At 44.9% G+C, this 18,890-nt stretch overlaps 1 protein-coding gene across 1 annotated transcript in view; it reads left to right on the plus strand.

Annotated features, from left to right (window-relative positions):
• GOT1 (glutamic-oxaloacetic transaminase 1) overlaps positions 1-6,458 on the plus strand; it is a 22,769-nt gene extending 16,311 nt beyond the window's left edge. The window contains exons 6-9 of the mRNA XM_006925893.3: positions 989-1,139; positions 1,216-1,381; positions 2,135-2,277; positions 5,658-6,458. Coding sequence (XP_006925955.1) covers positions 989-1,139; positions 1,216-1,381; positions 2,135-2,277; positions 5,658-5,797 — 600 coding nt within the window. The 3' untranslated portion in view covers positions 5,798-6,458. The remainder of the gene's footprint in view (positions 1-988; positions 1,140-1,215; positions 1,382-2,134; positions 2,278-5,657) is intronic.
• Positions 6,459-18,890: the final 12,432 nt, after the last annotated feature.

Genomic DNA, 18,890 nt, shown 5'->3' on the forward strand with positions numbered 1-18,890 from the left:
GAATGTTTCTTAAAAGGGGAAAAGCCCAAGAAGAGGTCATGACTCATTTAAGGAAGTGAAAGTAATTCCCGGCATGGCCTAGATTCCAAGGGAGTTGGGAGAATGTGAGCGATGAGGCTAGAGAGGTAAAGGGGGGCGAGATCCTGTGCTTTGGCATCGAGCCACTGAAAATCTTTCATGTTACAGAGTGAATAATCAGATGTCCATTGTATCAGGTAGCCCTGACTACATAGCAGGGAATGGATCAGAGGGAGTCAAGATTAGACAGGCTGTGAGAACAGTTAGTAGGCTATTGGTATAATCCAGGTAAGGATTGATGGGGACCTGAATGAAGTAGGTGGCCGTGGCAGGTGTGAAAGGATTGTAGAGCTCTCGGGGACAGGAGTGATAGGACTTGGAGTGTGATTGGATGTGAAGGATGAGCTGCAGAGGTAGGAGTGGCAGATGGATGAACCCTGGCCTCTGGCTAGGACAGTCAGAAGCAGGGAAGTGGTGTCCACATAGAGAGGGAGCCCAGTAGGAGAAGCAAGTTAAGTGCGGGGAGCTCTTTGAAGAGACTAGAGTGAAAAGAACAGAGACCATGCTGTCTCCTTCATCTTGAGTGCCCGGTAGGATAGCCCTGAGGTTGTGAGGAGGCCCTAGGGATACCAAACTGACACTTGACCAAGCTTATCACATCAGGAATTTGTGGGGAAGAATCCGCCACAGAGGACAGAAACTACCTCGATGCCTTGTAAATAAGCCCTGTTGGCAGTGGCATCATGCCACTCTAGGACAATATACTTAAAAAAATAGGTTTACTGAAATCGTTAGGTTTGTTGGTTGGCATTTAGCTGATGTAAGGTAGTGGTTGGAGGCAGAAAGAAGAGAAGCAGGAGAAATGGACAGTGTTAGAAATCCCTTCCAGGCACCAGCTGGGGAAGGAAGCCTGATTTGGAGGTCGGGTGCAGATGGGTTCCCTGCCCTGACTCGCTTTCCTTCCTCGCAGCGCCGGTTTCTGTTCCCCTTCTTTGACTCAGCCTATCAGGGCTTCGCATCTGGAGACCTAGAGAAGGACGCCTGGGCCGTTCGCTATTTTGTGTCTGAAGGATTCGAGCTCTTCTGTGCCCAGTCCTTCTCCAAGAACTTCGGGCTCTACAGTGAGTGCTCTCCTGAGTTACTGCCCCTCCAGCCCCCGCAAGGGCTGCCAGGGCTGATTCGTGTCCCTTTCTCTAGATGAGCGAGTGGGGAATCTGACCGTGGTTGCAAAAGAAGCTGATAGCATCCTGCGGGTCCTTTCCCAGATGGAGAAGATCGTGCGAATTACTTGGTCCAATCCCCCTGCTCAGGGAGCGCGAATCGTGGCCACTACGCTCTCTAACCCCGAGCTCTTTAAGGAATGGTAAGGAGCTCACAGCCTGATGGGTGAGGGGTGGGAAAGCAGAACAGTAATCGACTCATTACATCTGTCTCTCTCTTCCGCTTATGTCGGCAGAGGCAGGACAAAATTACTTTAACATTTTTGAGGCTCAGATATTTCTGTAAAATAGGCTGCCGCCTACTTACGTGTGTGTAATACAATACACGTGCCTACCGCCACCCCAGGCACTTAGCAAGGGGAACTTGGTAAAGTGAGGTTTCCCCCACTTTCCCACCACCCAGCCTTCTTCCCCTTCAAGCTGGGAAGCAGGAAGGAATTCCCAATAGAAAAGAATATTCAACTTCAAGTTAGTGTGACAGTTTGGGGGCTCTTCATTCTTAACTACTTTAGATATATTTGATCTTGTTTTGAAACAGAGTAAGTTTTACATAGTAGCTAAATATGCCATCTCTACTTAACTAGAACTGATAAAATATATTATTCTGTCTAGATCAGCACCTCGGTGAAGTCTGTGTTATAACATAAGTGGTATTACAGTTAAGGTACCCAACGCTAGCGCTGAACTCCATCAGTAAATATAGTCCTTTCCTTCTGCCTGGTAACTCTGTCTCTCTGGTCTGCTTATCCACCCATCCAGGCATCCACAGACCATATAATAGGCAGGTTGTGATTCTATTTTCAGTTTATAGATTAAATTCAGAGTTTTTAAACCTCCACAATCCTGCGTACCATCTCTTCTCTCTGGATTGGTATTTATACTTGCTGTCCACTCAGGATAGGTAATGTGAAGACAATGGCTGACCGGATTCTGTCCATGAGATCTGAACTCAGGGCACGGTTAGAAGCCCTCAAGACCCCTGGAACCTGGAACCACATCACCGAGCAAATTGGAATGTTCAGCTTCACCGGGTTGAACCGTAAGTGGGCCTCACCACCCCAAATGCTCCGCACTGGACAGCACTCCTCTTGGCGTCTTTGGGCTTGGCTTCATTAGCTGTTGCCTAAGTGGTCAGCCAGGACTTTGGACCAGAACAAGTTAGGTTTTCTCAGTGTATCCCACCCACCTCTTGAACCCCTTGGGTCTCAGAAGAGCGTTGCTGCAGTCTGCCCTGCTCTTCCATAACTAAGATATTTTCATTTTTGTGGGCTGGGAAGTGGCTCAGAGCCAGCTGGGAAGTGACAGGATTTATAGTTTGGAGCTTTGATTTATTAAAGGTCTCTCCTAAACGCTCAGGTACCTTTCTGCTTTTTCTTAATCCTAAGTATGAATATTATATATGATTATTCAGGGACCTAATATCTTAATAGGTCTTTTCTAGTCTCTGGGCATTGCCCTCAAAATGAGGCTACAAAATTATCTCTCCATTTCATAAATAAGAACTTAGATTGGAAGTTGGAATTGAAAGCCAATTGGAAGTCCAATGGGCAGCCGTGTACAACCTGGGTCAGTCATCAGTAGAGCATATCAACAATTGGCTGACCCTTCGGATGAGAGAGGAGTCATTCATTTAACAAGTAATTCCTGAGCCCCGACTGGCCAAGTCACCGGTCGTGTGGTGCAGATGTGGCCACTCACCTGTATGTGAAGCTTGTGTCCGAGTGACTCTAGGGACCGATGTGTGCCTTGCTTGGGTAGTAAGTAGAATATTAGAGATGCTAGAAGGTATTGTAAAGCAGGGCCATCAGAGAACCTGTTTGGAATGGGATCAGAAAAAGGCAAAGGAAATAATTATACACAAGAAAGGTGGTAGAGATTGTCTGTTATAGACCCCTTGAAGTATTTTGGGGTAAAATGAGGCTACCCAAGAAAGTAAAGTTATAGCTCAGTTATTCATAGGTGTCCTCACAATTCCAGAATGGGGAATTAACTCACTTGAATAAGTAAAATCATCCTTCTTCAAAATTTAAAATGCGAAGTGTAATGGCAATGGTGTTCAGTTGTAATGTTCTAAAAGCTCACAAGATGGGGCTGTCTCTCCGTAAGACATCCCTGTTCTCCCTCTCTCCAGAGTAGGAAGTCATTTTTTTTAGGAATTGAAGAATGGTGAGAGTAGACCTGTGTTTATAACACAAGAGTTATATTTTTAGCACTTAGCACCATTTACCCTTTTTAAAAACGGTATTTTTCCCCCCAACATTTTATTTGGAAAAATTTTAAACATGCAGAAAAGTTGGAGGAATTGTACAGTGATATACCCAGCACCTAGTGTCTATAATTCTCATGTTACAGTCTTTCCTTTATTACGTTTTATCCATCAGAACAGGGGCTTTCCGCAGTCCATGGGTGTACTTTAAGATTTGTGAAGCCCCTGAAGTAATATTTAAAAAATTGTGGATATGTATATTTTGGCCTTTTTCTAGCGAAAGAGTCCATAACTCTTATTAGCTTCTCAGTTGTGATGCTCTCCTCCCCTACAAAATTAGAGAAGTTTCATTTTTATATCAAAAATCAGGGTGGGAGCCATGTAACTACATCCGCTGAGGCATAAGCTTTACCAATGGTGGTGTGCCTGAGGCTGTGTTGCTGTGTGACATTAGGCTTTATCTCTCTAGATGACTGTAATTCTGCTCAGTTAAAGCTGGTCTCGGCTACGTCAGAAGGTTGCTTTGTTTGGGGGTAGCACCGAGTACAGGGTCCACGTTTTCCACTTCCATACGGAGGTCCTATCTAAGAACTTAGAATCAGGAGTTACACTGCCTGCTTTAAAATCTCAGATCTACCGGTGACTAGTTGTGTGACCTTGGGAAGGTCATTTGACTCCTCTCTGTACCATCTGTAAGATGGGGATGAGAAGGTTATTATCAAGATGAGTTGGGGAGTTGGGGAAGTTGGGAGACTGGGTGAGAAAGGTGAAGGGTTGAAGAAGTACAAATTAGTGGTTACAAAGCAGTCACGGGGATATAGAGTAGAGCGTAGGGAGTATAATGCCGGATGGGTGCTAGAGTAATCGAGGGGATCACTTCATAAACTATATAAATGTCTAACCATTGTGCCGTATGCCTGAAACTAATAGAACATTTTAAAAAATTAAAATGAAAAAAAAAAGGTGAGTTGAGTTAATATAAAATGCTTAGAACACTGCCTGAAACGTAGGGTTTGCTCCTCTGATTATTACGATTTTGTTACCATCTTAGCTTGGGCTCCTATAACAGAATACTATAGACTGGGTGCCTTAAACAACAAAAATTTATTTTTCACCGTTCTGGAGGCTGAGAAGTCTGAGATCAGGGTGCCAGCATGGTCAGATTCTGGTGGGGGCTCTCTTCCTAGCTAGCAGGTGGCTGTCTTTTTACTGCATCTTCACACTATGGGGAGGAGGAGGGAGAGAGCAGGAAAGAGAGAGAGGAAAGAGGAGAGAAGAGGGAGCGGGCAGGCCCACCCATGAGCTAGCTCTCTGGTCTTCTCTTATAAGGGCACTACTCCCATCGTGGGGGCTCCACCCTCAGGACCTCATCTAAACTTAAGAAACTGCCCAAAGCCCCATCTCCCAATACTATCACATTGTGGGTTAGGCTTTACATGAATTTTGTAGAGACACAAACATTCAGTCCATAACAATTATTATTATCCCATTCCCTCAAATTGATGATGTCTTAAGGGTACAAAGTTAGTTAAGCAAAAATCAGCTAAAATTCTCTTAAAGCTTTACAATAAAACAGAAAAGCTCTAGATTGTGGCACAAAGGAGGTACAGGCAGTCCCTTCCTGTTTCATCCACGAGCAGAGCATTTCTGCAAACACATGGGAAAGCCCTCCTGCACGTGTCTGAATGAAGCTGAGAAGTGCCAGGTCAGAGGTGTCTGCAGTTTTTCAACCCATTGGTTCGTGTACACAGTGTTTATCCAGCACCTCTCATGCGGTAGAGGGGCTCGTGAAAACAAAATGTCAAAGACAGGTTGCTGCTAGCTGCTCAGGGATAAGTGAATACAGGTTAAGGAAGAGATAAAGGGAGCACTTCATAACCAGTTTTTCATATCAAAGGAATGTTCTTAAATCTGAGGGTTGTTTCAGTTGATTGGGTGTCCTGGTGTATGTAACGTGCAGCGTTGGGAGGTAGTCTCAGATTAAAATTCCCATGAGGAGGAGTGATAGTAAACCTACTGAGGATTAGACAGTTAGCTAATAAGACTAGTTTCCTGATATTTCCCTTGGTGCCAGTTGGACAAAAAAATTCTTTTGTTTTGCTTCTCTGTGTTACGGGGAAAGAAGGAAAGTTATAATTGTCATGGAATTGCTGAACCTCCACGGCTTAAAGGATTCCTACTACTCTGATTATATCTCTTTTGGTTTTCAACAGCCAAGCAGGTTGAATATCTGATCAGAGAAAAGCACATCTATCTGATGCCAAGTGGTCGGATCAACATGTGTGGCTTAACCACCAAAAATCTAGAATACGTGGCCACCTCCATCCATGAAGCAGTCACCAAAATCCAGTGAAGAAGCATCACCCAAATCAGCACCACCAAAGCAGTTCTCGATCCTGTGTGTTCCCTGCCTGCACAAACCTAGTTGTATATACATCACAGATTAGAGACTACGATGGACTGCAGGTGGCCCCTGTTTAAACTGGCCCGATGTGAAGGGAACACCCGTTAAAAAAAAATGCTGGCCTGGGATTAGAGCCCTTTTGGAGGTCAGAGAAAAGTAAGATTTCTTTTGAAGAAGAATAAAGTACTTTGATCATGAGTTGTAGATAACTTGCCCCCTTGCTAGAAGCAGGAGGGTGGCCTGTGTTGCTTGTGTGCTTCTTTGTGTTGCTTGACTCTGTACAAAGTCTGGTCCCAAAGATCAAGTTGTCTGAAGAGCCCCGTGTGATTGTGGGTTTTGGCTGTGTCATTAAAACTCATCACCTCCACTCAGAGTGTCTGTCTCCCTGCTCGTTCTGCATGGGTGTGTCCCTAGCCCTAAGCTTTAGTTCTTTAGGGCAACCATGGAAAGAAATATATTTACATTTCACACACACACACTTAATTGAAATAAACATTTCATAGAACCGTATTTACCCTTGCTCTGTGTAGTACATTCTGATATTTCAGTCCATCGTATTCTATTGTGTTCTGTTTCCCTGAAGAAATAAAAGTGCTGATTGAGACCTAAAGAACTGATTTTGTGATCCACTAATGGGTTATAACCATGGTTTTAAAACAAATGCTGTAGAGGGATTTACTGTTGCTAGAGGAAAAAACTTAACACGTATTCTTGCAACATGCCTCTCTTTAGTGAGCGTGCCGCATCACAGCTTTGTCGGTTTGCTGGGTTTGTCCTCCAGAGGCCAGCTGTCCTTTGATGTCACTTAAGGCCCTGGACTTCATGGATTCATAGAAGGGTTGACAGCACTCGGTGATTCCAGAGCATAGCCCCTCCCATTGTGGTCGAGTATCTCCTTCTCTGTTGAAACAATTAGAGCCACTTGAACACAGATCACATTTTTTCAGAGAGTCCAAGGGGCTCTCCTCATGATGGTTTTGTAGATTCTGAGTCTTAAAACAAGAGGGCTACTACTGGGAGTTTAAAAATATTAGACGATAATTCTTGTTATTTTAACAGGATCTGCCCCTTTCCAGAATGCCTTTGAGTTACAAAATCCTACAGTCTTGAGGGATGATTAGGGTCTTAGAAGTCTTTAACTCCAGCCTCTCTCCTCAGTGCAATGGTCTGCCATATTGTCCCTGACTCATCAATTTCAAATGGGAATGAAGGAGAGTGGGGATAGCTTCTTTCAATACTTGGTGAAGCACCCCATTCTATTGACGGAGCACTCAATTAAGAAGATCTTTTACTTTGATTCAAGATTCGATTCCCATTTGTCCTACTCTCCTGGTCCCCCTCTTCCCTTCCTTTAAACCACTAACACAGAGTCCACTGGCAGTTCCGACTGATGATTTTTTGAATATTTGAAAGTCGCAGTTGTTATTGTTTTTGCTTTTCCATGTGAAATTCTCCCCTGCCACTTTTCTTCAGTGTTTCTGCACAGGATATGGTTTCCAGATCCACCAATCATCTGGCTGGACCTCCAGCATCCTTCAGTGAATACTGTGCAAGTGTATGATTGGGTCTGGCCATGTGAATGGATTTAAAGTGATGAAATGGCCTCACATCCACCTCTTCATTACCTTCTGTTCCATTTCCTTTTGTATCAGTATTTGTTTTACCTGCTTAAAGATGCTTGTCGTTAGTAAGGGAAGACAGGCAGAATAGAAGTCGAATGAGTCTACCTTCTGTCAATCTTTTCTCATTCTCTCCAAACATAGCTTTAAACCATGAACTCTCAACAAGGGTTATAGTATTTTCAGGGGGGCAAAAATCAGTTGTTGGGGGCAAAAACGTCTAAGATATTAAAATGGGTTGAGGCCCTCCAAAACCCGGTCCTACCCAGTAAGATCTTATTTCTTCAGGATTGGTGGCAGGTGTCAGATTCCAAACTTCCTTAAATAAACGTTAAAGGCCCAAACACACCTTCCCACCTGTCTTGCTGTTCCCTTCCTCCTGCATTGGTTTAAAACTGACCAATAATTCTGGCCCACTCCCCTGTTCTTTTCCCACCTTCAGCTGGAAAACACTGGAGTTCAGAAGGGAGTCAGTGTGACCAACATGTGTCAGAGGCTTGCCTGGATCTGGCCCCTAAGACTTTGAACTCGGAAGGCACCTGCCAATGCCTTGCACATCACATGGGTTCAACAAATAATTGTCTTAGTGCTCCTTTCTCGTCCTCATTCACACTCTGGCTTTTCATTTGGGTTTTACTTTCCGTTTCTGGCATTTGCTCCTGCAAAATCTTCCTCATCTGGCTTCCCAAAGTAGACCACCAGTGCTTTCCTGTAACCTTAAACTGCAGTCTCACACTTGGCCCTGACAGCCTTGCCTCTTCAGGCAGCTGGGCCCCCGGTGAGATAATTACTTGTGAGCTCTACCCAACCTGCATCTCAAATGAAACTGCTTCAGAACTGAGATTCCAGGGGCAAGGAAAACAGCCACATTCCAGGAAAAGCATTTTCATTTTATTTAAAAATTATTTACAATTCATTAAGTCTTCATAGATGCTTTATTTTAAAGTGAAAATCTTTTTGTTTTTAAATTTTTAACCTGAAGAAAATCTCGGGGGGTAGGGGCGGGGGGCGGGGAGGAATAGGGAAGGTAGTGGTGACAGGCTCCTTGGGGATTTTGCAAAGGGATAAATGTAATGCAACAGCAGTGGCCTGAACCCCGTGGCCTAATGTAAAGAAGACTAGCCAGGCAGGCCCCCTTGGGCCAGCGGCCAGCTGGGCAAAATGTATGATGGCAGTTCTTACTTGACACAGTTTGCTGGTTTGGGTCTGAGGCACCCAGCATGGGGCGGGGGGTGGGGCAGGAAGGGTTGACACTGGCTATTCCTACCAGGCAAGAGTAGGTGCTGGAGTGGGTGGTAGCTGTGGAGTTATCTGTAAGAAGTCATGCACTGCTGAGCCTCAGGCAGAGCCAGGCAAGGAGTGTGAAGTCAATAATACATTGCTGGAAAAGGCATCACCAGCTGGAAAGTCTTTACTTTCACATGCTGTGGCCCTCCTGTCTGCAACACTTGCTCTAGTTCGGTGGGGAACGAAGTTATGTGGGGGTGTAGGTCATACAATAGCCTAGGGTGTGCCAAGAATTTCTCAGGACTTCCACTTCTTGGTGGATGCCAGCTTTCCCCATCAATTTCACGGACACCTGCGAAGCCCACTTACAAGTAAAAATCTGTTTCAAACTGCCCAGTGTTCATTTCACTCTGCACTGCAGAAACTTTGGGCTGAAAGTTCACTTTCAGTTAAAATAGTTTTTAACCCTGTGTGGGTCTGAGACCTTTGAGAATCTTATGAAAGCTTTAGCCCTCAGGAAAACACACATAAGAACACAAACGCTAAATTCCTACAGTGTTTGAAGTTTCACAGACCCTCTGAAGTCCAACAGTGGACTCCCTGGGGTGAGGGACCCCAAGTTAAGAACCCCTGAGTTAAAGGTTCCTGTGGGTCAGCATTTTCTTTCGAGCTGCAAATAACCCAGAGGAATTATCAGTCTCCTTCTCCTTATATAATTATCGACTGAATGGGTGTAGGGATATGGGAGTAATGTGGGAGTAGGGTTGTGGAGGAAGGGAAGATAAGCCTGGATGCTATACCCCAGGGAAAAGCTAGGAAATGGTTTAGAGATTCAGCAGACAGCACTGGATCACTGAATCCCTGATCCAGGGAACCCAAGGGTGGGAGTTAGATCAGAACGGAACACAGATGTCCCAAAGACAATCTTCACTTACTTCCACATTTTCCCTAGGAGTGGCTGTGTGTGTGTCCTGATCAGAACGTTTATTCTTCAAGTAGGTATGTGGAGTCATCCTGCCATCTGGTGGTTCTGCTTGGAAATGCATCTGCCCCCCACAACCAGGTGAAAAACCGGAGATCTAAGTATGTTCTTGGAGTAAAAAGTATGCTTAACTGACCTGCTGGGGTGCAGTAAGGGGTAGGAGTGGGGAGAATGGATGAAAAAGAAGAGTGATTCTTCAATGTTCCTGGGTAATGCACATTGAAGTCCCGTGAGAACTTACATCTTTCTTAGCTGACCTGGGCACTCTTTGGTTTGTCATGGCTAAACTTGCTTTAACAGCTTAGAATTTTTCCATATATGTATGTATGTATATATATATAAATTTGCTTTGATTTGCACTTAAAACCTGAAGTTCCATCTCTGGCTCTCAATTGGGTTTCTCTGTTCCCTGCTCCTCCTTTTATACATCAGATTTATTGATGGATCGGTAACTGCCGATCAGGAGCCAAAGCAGATGTATCCCTGGGAAAAACAGTGACTTGAGGTTCCATTTCACATTCTTTCCATTCCACCTGAGACACACTTCCCAGGCTGCTGGAACCCTTATCTAACAGGAAACTGGTCACCGACAGTTTTCTGTACTGTAACTTCATATGCCAACACGGCTGAGTCCCTCCCGCTGCCCTACAGTTTCGACGAATTCTTGGTTCCTCATCTGAGCTAACCTTGATTCCTCATCTGAGCTAACCTTGATACCTCCATCCTCCTACGTGCCTGTCTACCAGTGGCACCTTCTGAACTAAGCTAAGCATGAAATATGGCATTAGGGGATCTCAAAGAACACAAAAGGCATCAGGGGTCCCAGAGTGGCACTGTCAGCTTGGGGTCATTTCTTTTCCAGTTCCAGATTGTCCTGTGGACAAGACCATTTCTAGCATGTTCCACTGGAGGCACCTCCTTCCATTATGGCCACGGCAAGGCTCTGAGTGAAACTGGAGGCGACGAGGGAAAATCTGCCAAACTGACAGGGGTGAAGAGGTGGTAAGGAAAGCAGAATGCTCTGTCACTTGTGGGAGGCCTTGGGGAGAAGCAGATGATGGGAGGGTGGGTTCTCCCCCAAAGCTCTGGAATCTCACGCACCCAGCAAACACTGTCCGCCCCATCATGTGATCAGAGGCGTTAAATTGGAGTTCTCCACAGAGGCTGGCTCTCCATCCTGTGACTGCTTCCTTTTTCGACCACCTGAAAGACACAGTTTTTAAGGATTAAGCTTTAAGACTGGGAGGACATTCATACGCTCTTGGTGGTGTAAGCTCTTTTCAAAATAGAAGCAAAAATGGAGACAAAGCCTTTGATAGTTGGGCAGAAAGTAATCTGCATTATATCCTGGTACTGATATCAGCATATATATGTCTTGAAGGACTAGGATGCACCTTCCACCAGAGATAACATCTCTAAAAAGCCACGAACCCAGGCCAATGCCAACAGAATAGAGATTTCCTGGAGAGGCTTGAGTAAAGCTCATGTAATGCCTCAGGATCATTCCTTTTCCGTCCCTTGAAGGCCCTGGCCCAACTGACTGCCACACATCCTCTGAGAGAGGATTGTTCTCATACCTTTGATGTCCTATGAGCCCAGGGTAGTGGGTGTAGCTGGGCACCATTCCTAGGGACCTCCATTCTCTAGCTCTGAAGCTCCTGCCATCTACATTGAGCAGGTGAGGGTAATTACACAACTGTCCTCAAGGGTGAAAGGGCAATCTGTTCCCAGGCTCTGTTGTTTTCAGGAAGGAGTATTTTTTCACCTTGTTTTCTCTGCCACTGACTTCCTTCCATGAAGGATATTGATTTCCTTTCTATTGAGTGTCCTGGACATAAGTTCTTTCTTTAAAGGACTAGATAATACATATTACAGGTTTTGCAGGCCATATGGTCCCTGTTGCAGTTATTGGACTTTTCCACTGTGGCCAGAGGTAACAAATGGGTCTGTTTATGATCCAAGTTTTTTATTTACAAGAACAGGTGGGGGATGGTGGTCAGTATTGCTTTGTGGCAGACTCCTGTCCTAGATGATCATCAACTGAACGGGACAGATCCCCACTCTATCAAGGATACAGTATCGGCCGAAGCCCTATGTGGATTCCCACGATTATACCTCATTACGGTTCCCAAAAGTTCTTCCTCTAGGAGTAAGATCTTAATATGCTTTGGGTTCCCAAAAGGAGTCAACAGTTCTTCCTCTAGGAGTAAGATCTTAATATGCTTTTTCTGCTAACCATCTGGGGGGCAGCTTTTGTCTGGGTGAAGAGCTACTCACTCAAGGTTCTCAGCAGCTTCTTGCCCACGGTTTCTTCAAAGTCACTGCTGCAGGGGCTAGTCTCTGTGTCCAAGTTGATATTACAACATTGACTATCTGATGCCGAGAGAAAGGGAAAAAGAAAGAACTCAGGTGTTTCCAACCTAATACCCAGGGATCTAGGTGGGCTGATTCTGGTTAACATTCCTCAGCAGGTAAAAATTCAAAGCCAGTGCCAAGGTAGCGGTGGCCCTAACAAGAGAGGGATGCCCAGGAAGGCACTGGCTCTAATTAGTTAGCAAGAGTCACTTTAGTGCCACAAAAAGAACAAAGAGACAGAGAACAGGAGTGGGAATCCAACCATCCAAACACTGTTTGGCAGGAAAGAGAAGAAACTAAGATGTTCTCCACTCAGCATCTTTGCCAGGCTAAAAGCACATTTGAGGACAGGTGGGGATGTCTCCTTCCTCTACTTGCACACATCTTGGAAAATCACAGGGCTCAATAACAATTAAGCACACGCCTTTGTCTTTGCCCCTTGAACCCAGCGGGAATTCAGAAAGCCATAGAATCTCAGAGCCAGGAAGGCGCCCAGGCTCTTTCCGCGAATGCAGTTAAGAACCTAACTTGTGAGGCACGACGATGGGGTGGAAACTGCACTGCACCCAAAGCCACGAGGCTGAGCCCTCTTCTAATGCAGCATATGGACGCAGCAAGTCATTTCCTTCTCTAGGTCTCAGGGTCCTCGTGTTTCATACCAGGAGGATGAACTGGATAATCTTCAAAGACTATCCCATCTTCTCCATTCTTATTCCTTTGATGCAATTTCTTGCTACATGCTTTAGCTACTAAGTTCAGTGTGTGCAGGAGAAAAAGAACATCAGTCCTAAATTCAGGTCCTAGAACAGTGATTATACTTGTCCCAGATTTTCTGCATTAGCTACAAGTTCAAACATGCTGTCTCCCTGACTTCGAAAATTGATGAGCACTTGTCAGGTCATTACTCTGGACTTGAGGGGTCTCACTCTATGGCCTGGGGCAGGTCTAGAAGGCCAGGTGGGGTAACTGCTAAGCTGGGGAGTGGGGTTGCTGAAAGCTTGAGGAATTATATCTTAGGCAAGCACAGAAGGATCTCAGGACGGCTAGGACACTGGGAGCTCGGAGCAAACCACTGTCAAGACAGAGGCGTTCACTGTCTTGAAGGGAGGTGATACTATCTGACTTCAGGACAAGTCTTACAGGTTACCTCTGGCTCTGTGCCCCAAATGAAGGGCGAAGTCCTACCAGTGAGAGAGAGCGTTGACTTCAATATCCTAATTCATAACGTGGGTCTAACAATAACTACCTACTATTTAGAGAGCATGGTAATAGGCCACTCTATATGGGATGTGCCCTCTATATATCTATGCTCAAGGCTATTTTATGAGGTAGTCACCATGATTTGTATCTATGAATGTAAGGAAATTTACCTACCAAGACAAGGAAACCGAATCTTCGGTTAAAGTAACTTGCCTAAAATTGCATAGCTCTTAAGTGAAGAAGCCAGGCTCTGAACCCAGGTGGAAATCTAGCTGCTAACCCTGCCTTACACGCTGTCTTCTGGTTGGACGAATTATGATGGGCCTGACAGTTGCTCAGTAAATGTCAGTTTCCTTCCCTGGAGGTGAAAGAGGTAGCAAATTTTACATGGGGGCTGGGGTCCCAGGCTCCCCTCACCCAGTGCCTGATAGTGATGACCGCCCCCCTCCACCCGCCGCACCCATACTTGTCTGGGCCCAGTTTCCCTCCCTGACCTGCTCTTGTGGGAACAGCTGCAGGAGACAGCGGGAGCTGCTGGGCGCTGCACTCCTCGAAGTCTGTCATATCCTCCCGGGGAAAAGCCATCTCCTCCATCCTCAGGTACACGACCTCGCCAGGGCTTCTCAGGCCATCTGAGCGGCTGCCTGGGGAGGAGAGTGAGTGTGTCACCTCTCTGCTTTAGAGAAGACCTGGGGCTCCATGAGGACAAGATGGTAGCTTTGGACAGTGCTGAGAAGGAAGGCAAGGCCGCCCTCACCCCAGGCAGCCCAGCCCATCCGCCTGACTGACTCACACGGCAGGCTGTTCCTGTTGTTCAGAAGGATGACAGCAGGGTCATCCTTGGGGGTCTGGGGTGTGCCTCGGGTTGTGGGGGCTTTGGTGGAATCTCCGTCAGTGAAGGCCTCCATGTCGGGGGACTGGGGTGAGTTGTCCATGTGGCAGGCGGTGAGGGCATTCTGGTACTGCTGCCGTGTGATCTAGAGGGAAGAGGCAGAGGTGGCAGAAGCTCAGGAGGGGCTGGGCAGAGCCCTCCCTAGATGTGGCCCACCTTCCTGAGCTCAGACACAGCCCCACAAGGGTGCTTTGGAACTAAGGCCCCTGTGACGCAGAATCCACGAACTGGGGGCCTTACCCACACTATACTGGGACAATGAGGTGACCCTTTATTTGTTTGCCACCAGAGTTCCCACTGTCATTTAAATTGGATCTGACTCTTGCCAAGTCCTCCCCTGAGACCCTGGAGAGGAAGGAGGGCAGCTTCAGTTTGCCCACAGAGAAGTTTAAAACAGGTTTATACTATTGTCAGTGTCCCTTTTCCTCAGGGTCAGTCAGTGGGGACTCTGCAAGAATAAGTCCCCCAACTTGTGTAGAGGGCTTAATTAAGAAACCTCCATATGAAGAACATAAACTCTGGCAAAAGTGACAGATGAAACCAATATGTATTATTTTTTCCATAGTCATATAGGAATCCATTTGATAAATCCTTTAAGAAATTACTGCCAGGAATTAGCTCATTTCTCTAGATGAATTATATACTTCCTTATATTGAATAAGAACTCAAAGATCTACTAAAAAACTTTTATGACCAGGAAGCTCACAGATAAGTTTACTATTGTAGTATCAAACTCATTCTTGATTGCTTTTTCACTAAATTAGTTTACAATCACTTTTCAATTTTTAATTTAAAACATGATAGGATTATTTACTTAATTTTAGAAATCATATATATTACTGGAAGTACTATAAATATCCTAAAGAGATGGAACAGAGAATTAGGTTTTCAGACAGTGGCGGAAGCTCTAGAGGTAGTGTTACCCAGAAAAGCTTGTAGAAGTTGAGAGATGAGGGTGGAACCTTCCATCTATGTAGTGTATTATGGCTTACGGAACATTGAGGTATGTGTTATCACCCTTGCTGGTCATAATGGGGTAGGCGCGAGAGGCCTTATACTCCCCATTTTACAGATAAGAAAAGGAGGTCCAGAAAGGCTGAGGAACTTGCCTACGGTCTGACTGTCAGCAAGCCTTCCGAGTCCTAGCCAGGGTGCCATCTAATACGGTATGGGTTTTGCTGGGAGACTGCTGTTCGCTCTTTTGAGCCGGGTAGATGGAAGGTGAAGTGAGAATGTGGAACTCCAAGTTTTCAGGCGGGAAACTCCAGAGTCTAATAATGGCACCCCCTGCAATCTGGATATTTTAGTTTAAGGGGCCTTTACTCTTGCTCTCCAGGAAAAATTAGCTGAGACTGGGCTCTGTACACTGCAAATGTACCTGGCTGCATAAGGTTACCCCTCACATGCCCACTTGGGTTGCCTTTCATAATCCTTTAGGGGAGGTACCCCAATAAATACTTTGTAGTTTGGGGGTACATAGGCATACAGATGACTGACAAGAAGCTGGTGCAGGGCCTGAACCAAAGTCATCATCAAAACCCAATTTTCTAACGTGCCCACAAGTTTTCTGAAGGTGACACTTTCTTTGGAGTCTTGCAGGATCTCCTGGCTTAAAGGACAGGAAAATTTCCTAAGTGACATGATAAGTCCCAACAAAGCACCTGATATTACTCTGGGTTCTTTTAACTAGTTTAGATTTGGCTGCTTGTCTAGTCAAAGAAGGCCAAATGACCTTTTGCCTAGAAAATATGGTGTGAAACACAAACTGCCCACTCAAGACAAAGGTTCAAGTTCCAATTTTGCCACTTTCAAGCTGGGCAACCTCAGCCAAATCATTAACCCCTCTGAGCCTCTTCAAAAGGCCCAGTGATAATGAGATAACAGGAGTGAATATGTTATACAACTGCTAGGAATGATGGTTTAAAACATGTCCACATCCATCTCTCACAGTTGAACTTTATAATAGGTGTACATTTTGAAGAAGGGGGTCATACTTACCACCTCATTATGTCTAATCTCTCCATGAAGTTGGGCGGGGGGTGAGGTGAGGGGAGGAGCACTGTCCCCTCTGCCCCCAGAATAAATGTGTCTGAAGGTGCTAGGCAGGCAAGTCTAGGTCTTTGGAAAGTAAACCCTTAACCAAGAAAATAAAGCAGAAGAGAAAGCAGGAGCAAAAAGGAGACTCTGATAAGAACGAGAAAAGAAGATGGAGGAAAAAGAGACAGTGAACGAAGAAAAGAGAGGGGAAGGGAGGAAGAAGAGGGGTGTCCTGGTTTGACTTTGAAATGGATTTGTGGGCTTAGGGCTCCTATCAGTTGCTACCTTGGCTGTGGACCCCAAGGTAGAAGCCTCTTGTGAGTGTTGAAAAGTGTTCTATTTTATTTAACTAATTTAATTCAGGAAATGTTCTGTCCAGGTTGTACCTGCAATGACTGTGCCACTCACTCTCTTTGCTCTCAAGAAACAGTGATATGCCCCTCTAGTAACCTGGAATCAAGGGTCCAGGAACTCTAACCCTCCCTGTAAGCACTGTTATGGAGGCAGGGTTGAGCTGGGAATAAAATATTACTTCTGGTAATAATACCAAACAAATGTATTCTTTTCTGGTAAGGTACTGAGTTCCCTGTCATTGGAAGTGTTCACACAGATGTCAAATAACCACTTGTCAATGGTATTAAAGAGAAGACTCAGACAGCTACAGCCAGGATTTAACCTAAGTGGGAGGAAGCATGGCAGGGTGTGTGTGTGTGTGTGTGTGTGTGTGGTGGGTGTGGGGGTGGTTGGCCCAGGTACAGAGGTCAGGGCAGAGACTGGGGAGGATCTGCATTGTCGTGTGAAAGGAAAGGCACTTCTCATTGTCTACCTTCTCTGTTGCCTCATAGCCTTGCTTTCACAGTGCTTCCTCTTTTAAAATTAAAAAACAATCATAAACTAATGCCATGTCAATGTCACCTTAAAAGACATTGATGACAAAGCACCACTGTGAAAAATGTATTCAGGGAAGCAACCTCTCCCTAGCTGCATCTCTAGGTTCAAGCATCACTGTTTGTCATTTCCCTCTTCTTGTTCAACGACCTGTGAGAACTTCTATCTAGCACAGTACCGTCCGACAGAAATATAATGTGAGTCACATAGGTAATCTAAAATTCTCTAGTAGTCGCATTAAAAGTAAGAAAAAACGAATGAACAAAATTAACGTCAATCATATATTTCATATGTTAACCCAACGTATCCCAAATGTCACTTCTACACAAATAATAAAATTATTGAGAAATTTTACATTCTTTTTTTGTACTAAGTCTTCAGAACCCAATATATATATTTAACATTTACAGTACATCCATTTGAATGAGCCACATTTCATATGCTCAAAAGCCACTTGTGGATGCTGGCTACGGTATTAGATAGTGAAAGTCTAGTAGATCAACCTAAACTTCTCTGCCCAGTTTTGATAATCTGGGCTTCACAGCTATGGGTGTCCCCACTGCTTGGCAGTGCAGAACCACTGGTCCGGTTCAGCTTCTCTCATCAGTTCCTCGAATGCATCCTGTTTATTTACCTTCCAAACTCCTGTTTATTGGTGTCCCCCTCATGGCATCACCTAAATTTCCCTCTTATTCTTTCCTAATTCTGAAAAGTCCAGCACATTCTCCAGGCAATATGGTGCTTAAAATAAGTGCCACACAATTTTGTAATCAATTACATTACAAAACCACTCTGCATTGGTCACTGTCATTTAACATATGTTTCTTCTCCTTAACTCGATTTTAATCTACTCATCAGGCAGAATATGTGTTTTATATTCCTTTAGTATAGTTCATGGTGCCTGGAACCATTGCTAACACTCAATATACGGTTATTGATCGATTCGTGGAGGGAATCACACCACTGTTCAAAAGACAATCTGTTTTTATTCTCTCTTCATGACAGAACCATTTCTGAGCCGTAGTTTGAGGTCAAACTATCTTCTCTTATACTTTGGCTGGTTAAGAACTCAAGGACCCTCTAACTTACAAAGGAAACAGACCTGTTTATCTTAAAACTAATAGAAGGTAAGAGTGACCTTTTGGATATTTTGACTTAGCAGCCAATGTGTCCAGAAGTTCATCTTTAACCAGCGTGATGTCTCCTATCATTTTATGACATTCATCCCTCAAAACACCATCTTGCAATTTAGGGATTCTGCCACCAGATGGTGATGGGGCGTCTTGGTCACAGTTACACAAGCCAGGACTATGAGACATTGGCCAAATATTCTTAGTTTAATAATGATATTTACAGAACACATTTCAAAGAAAAAAAAAAGGCATAAGAATTCTTTGGTACTTTCATAACTTATTAACTACTATTAATCATGGCTTTAATATCTTTCCCCAATACGAGTTAGCATAGTAGAATTTCTCTTCTCTCATTTTTTTCCTACCTCCGCTTCCGAGGAAGGTCTGGAATAAGAGGGCTTTAAGGCTGGAAGCAATAGGGAGGAGAATCATGGGCTATGGTTTTCTGAGATTTAACCTCATCATTATATTATCTTGGAATCTTGGAACACGGGGGAATGGGAAACACATCCTGTCCTGCTTTCCCAGCCCACTCTGCCAGCAGGATCCAGGGGATGGTCCACCTGGGGGAGTTACCTTCACAAACTGCACGTCGCTGAGGATGTGGACCGAGTAGTCAGGAGTGTAGAGGTTGTTGCTGCTGCTGCACAGCTGAGTGTTGCTGCCCCCAAAGTCGCTGCGCTCACGGTTGGGAGACTCGGAGACTCGG

This window comes from Pteropus alecto, unplaced genomic scaffold (genome assembly GCF_000325575.1).
Source record: "Pteropus alecto unplaced genomic scaffold, ASM32557v1 scaffold88, whole genome shotgun sequence".
NCBI lineage: Eukaryota > Metazoa > Chordata > Mammalia > Chiroptera > Pteropodidae > Pteropus > Pteropus alecto.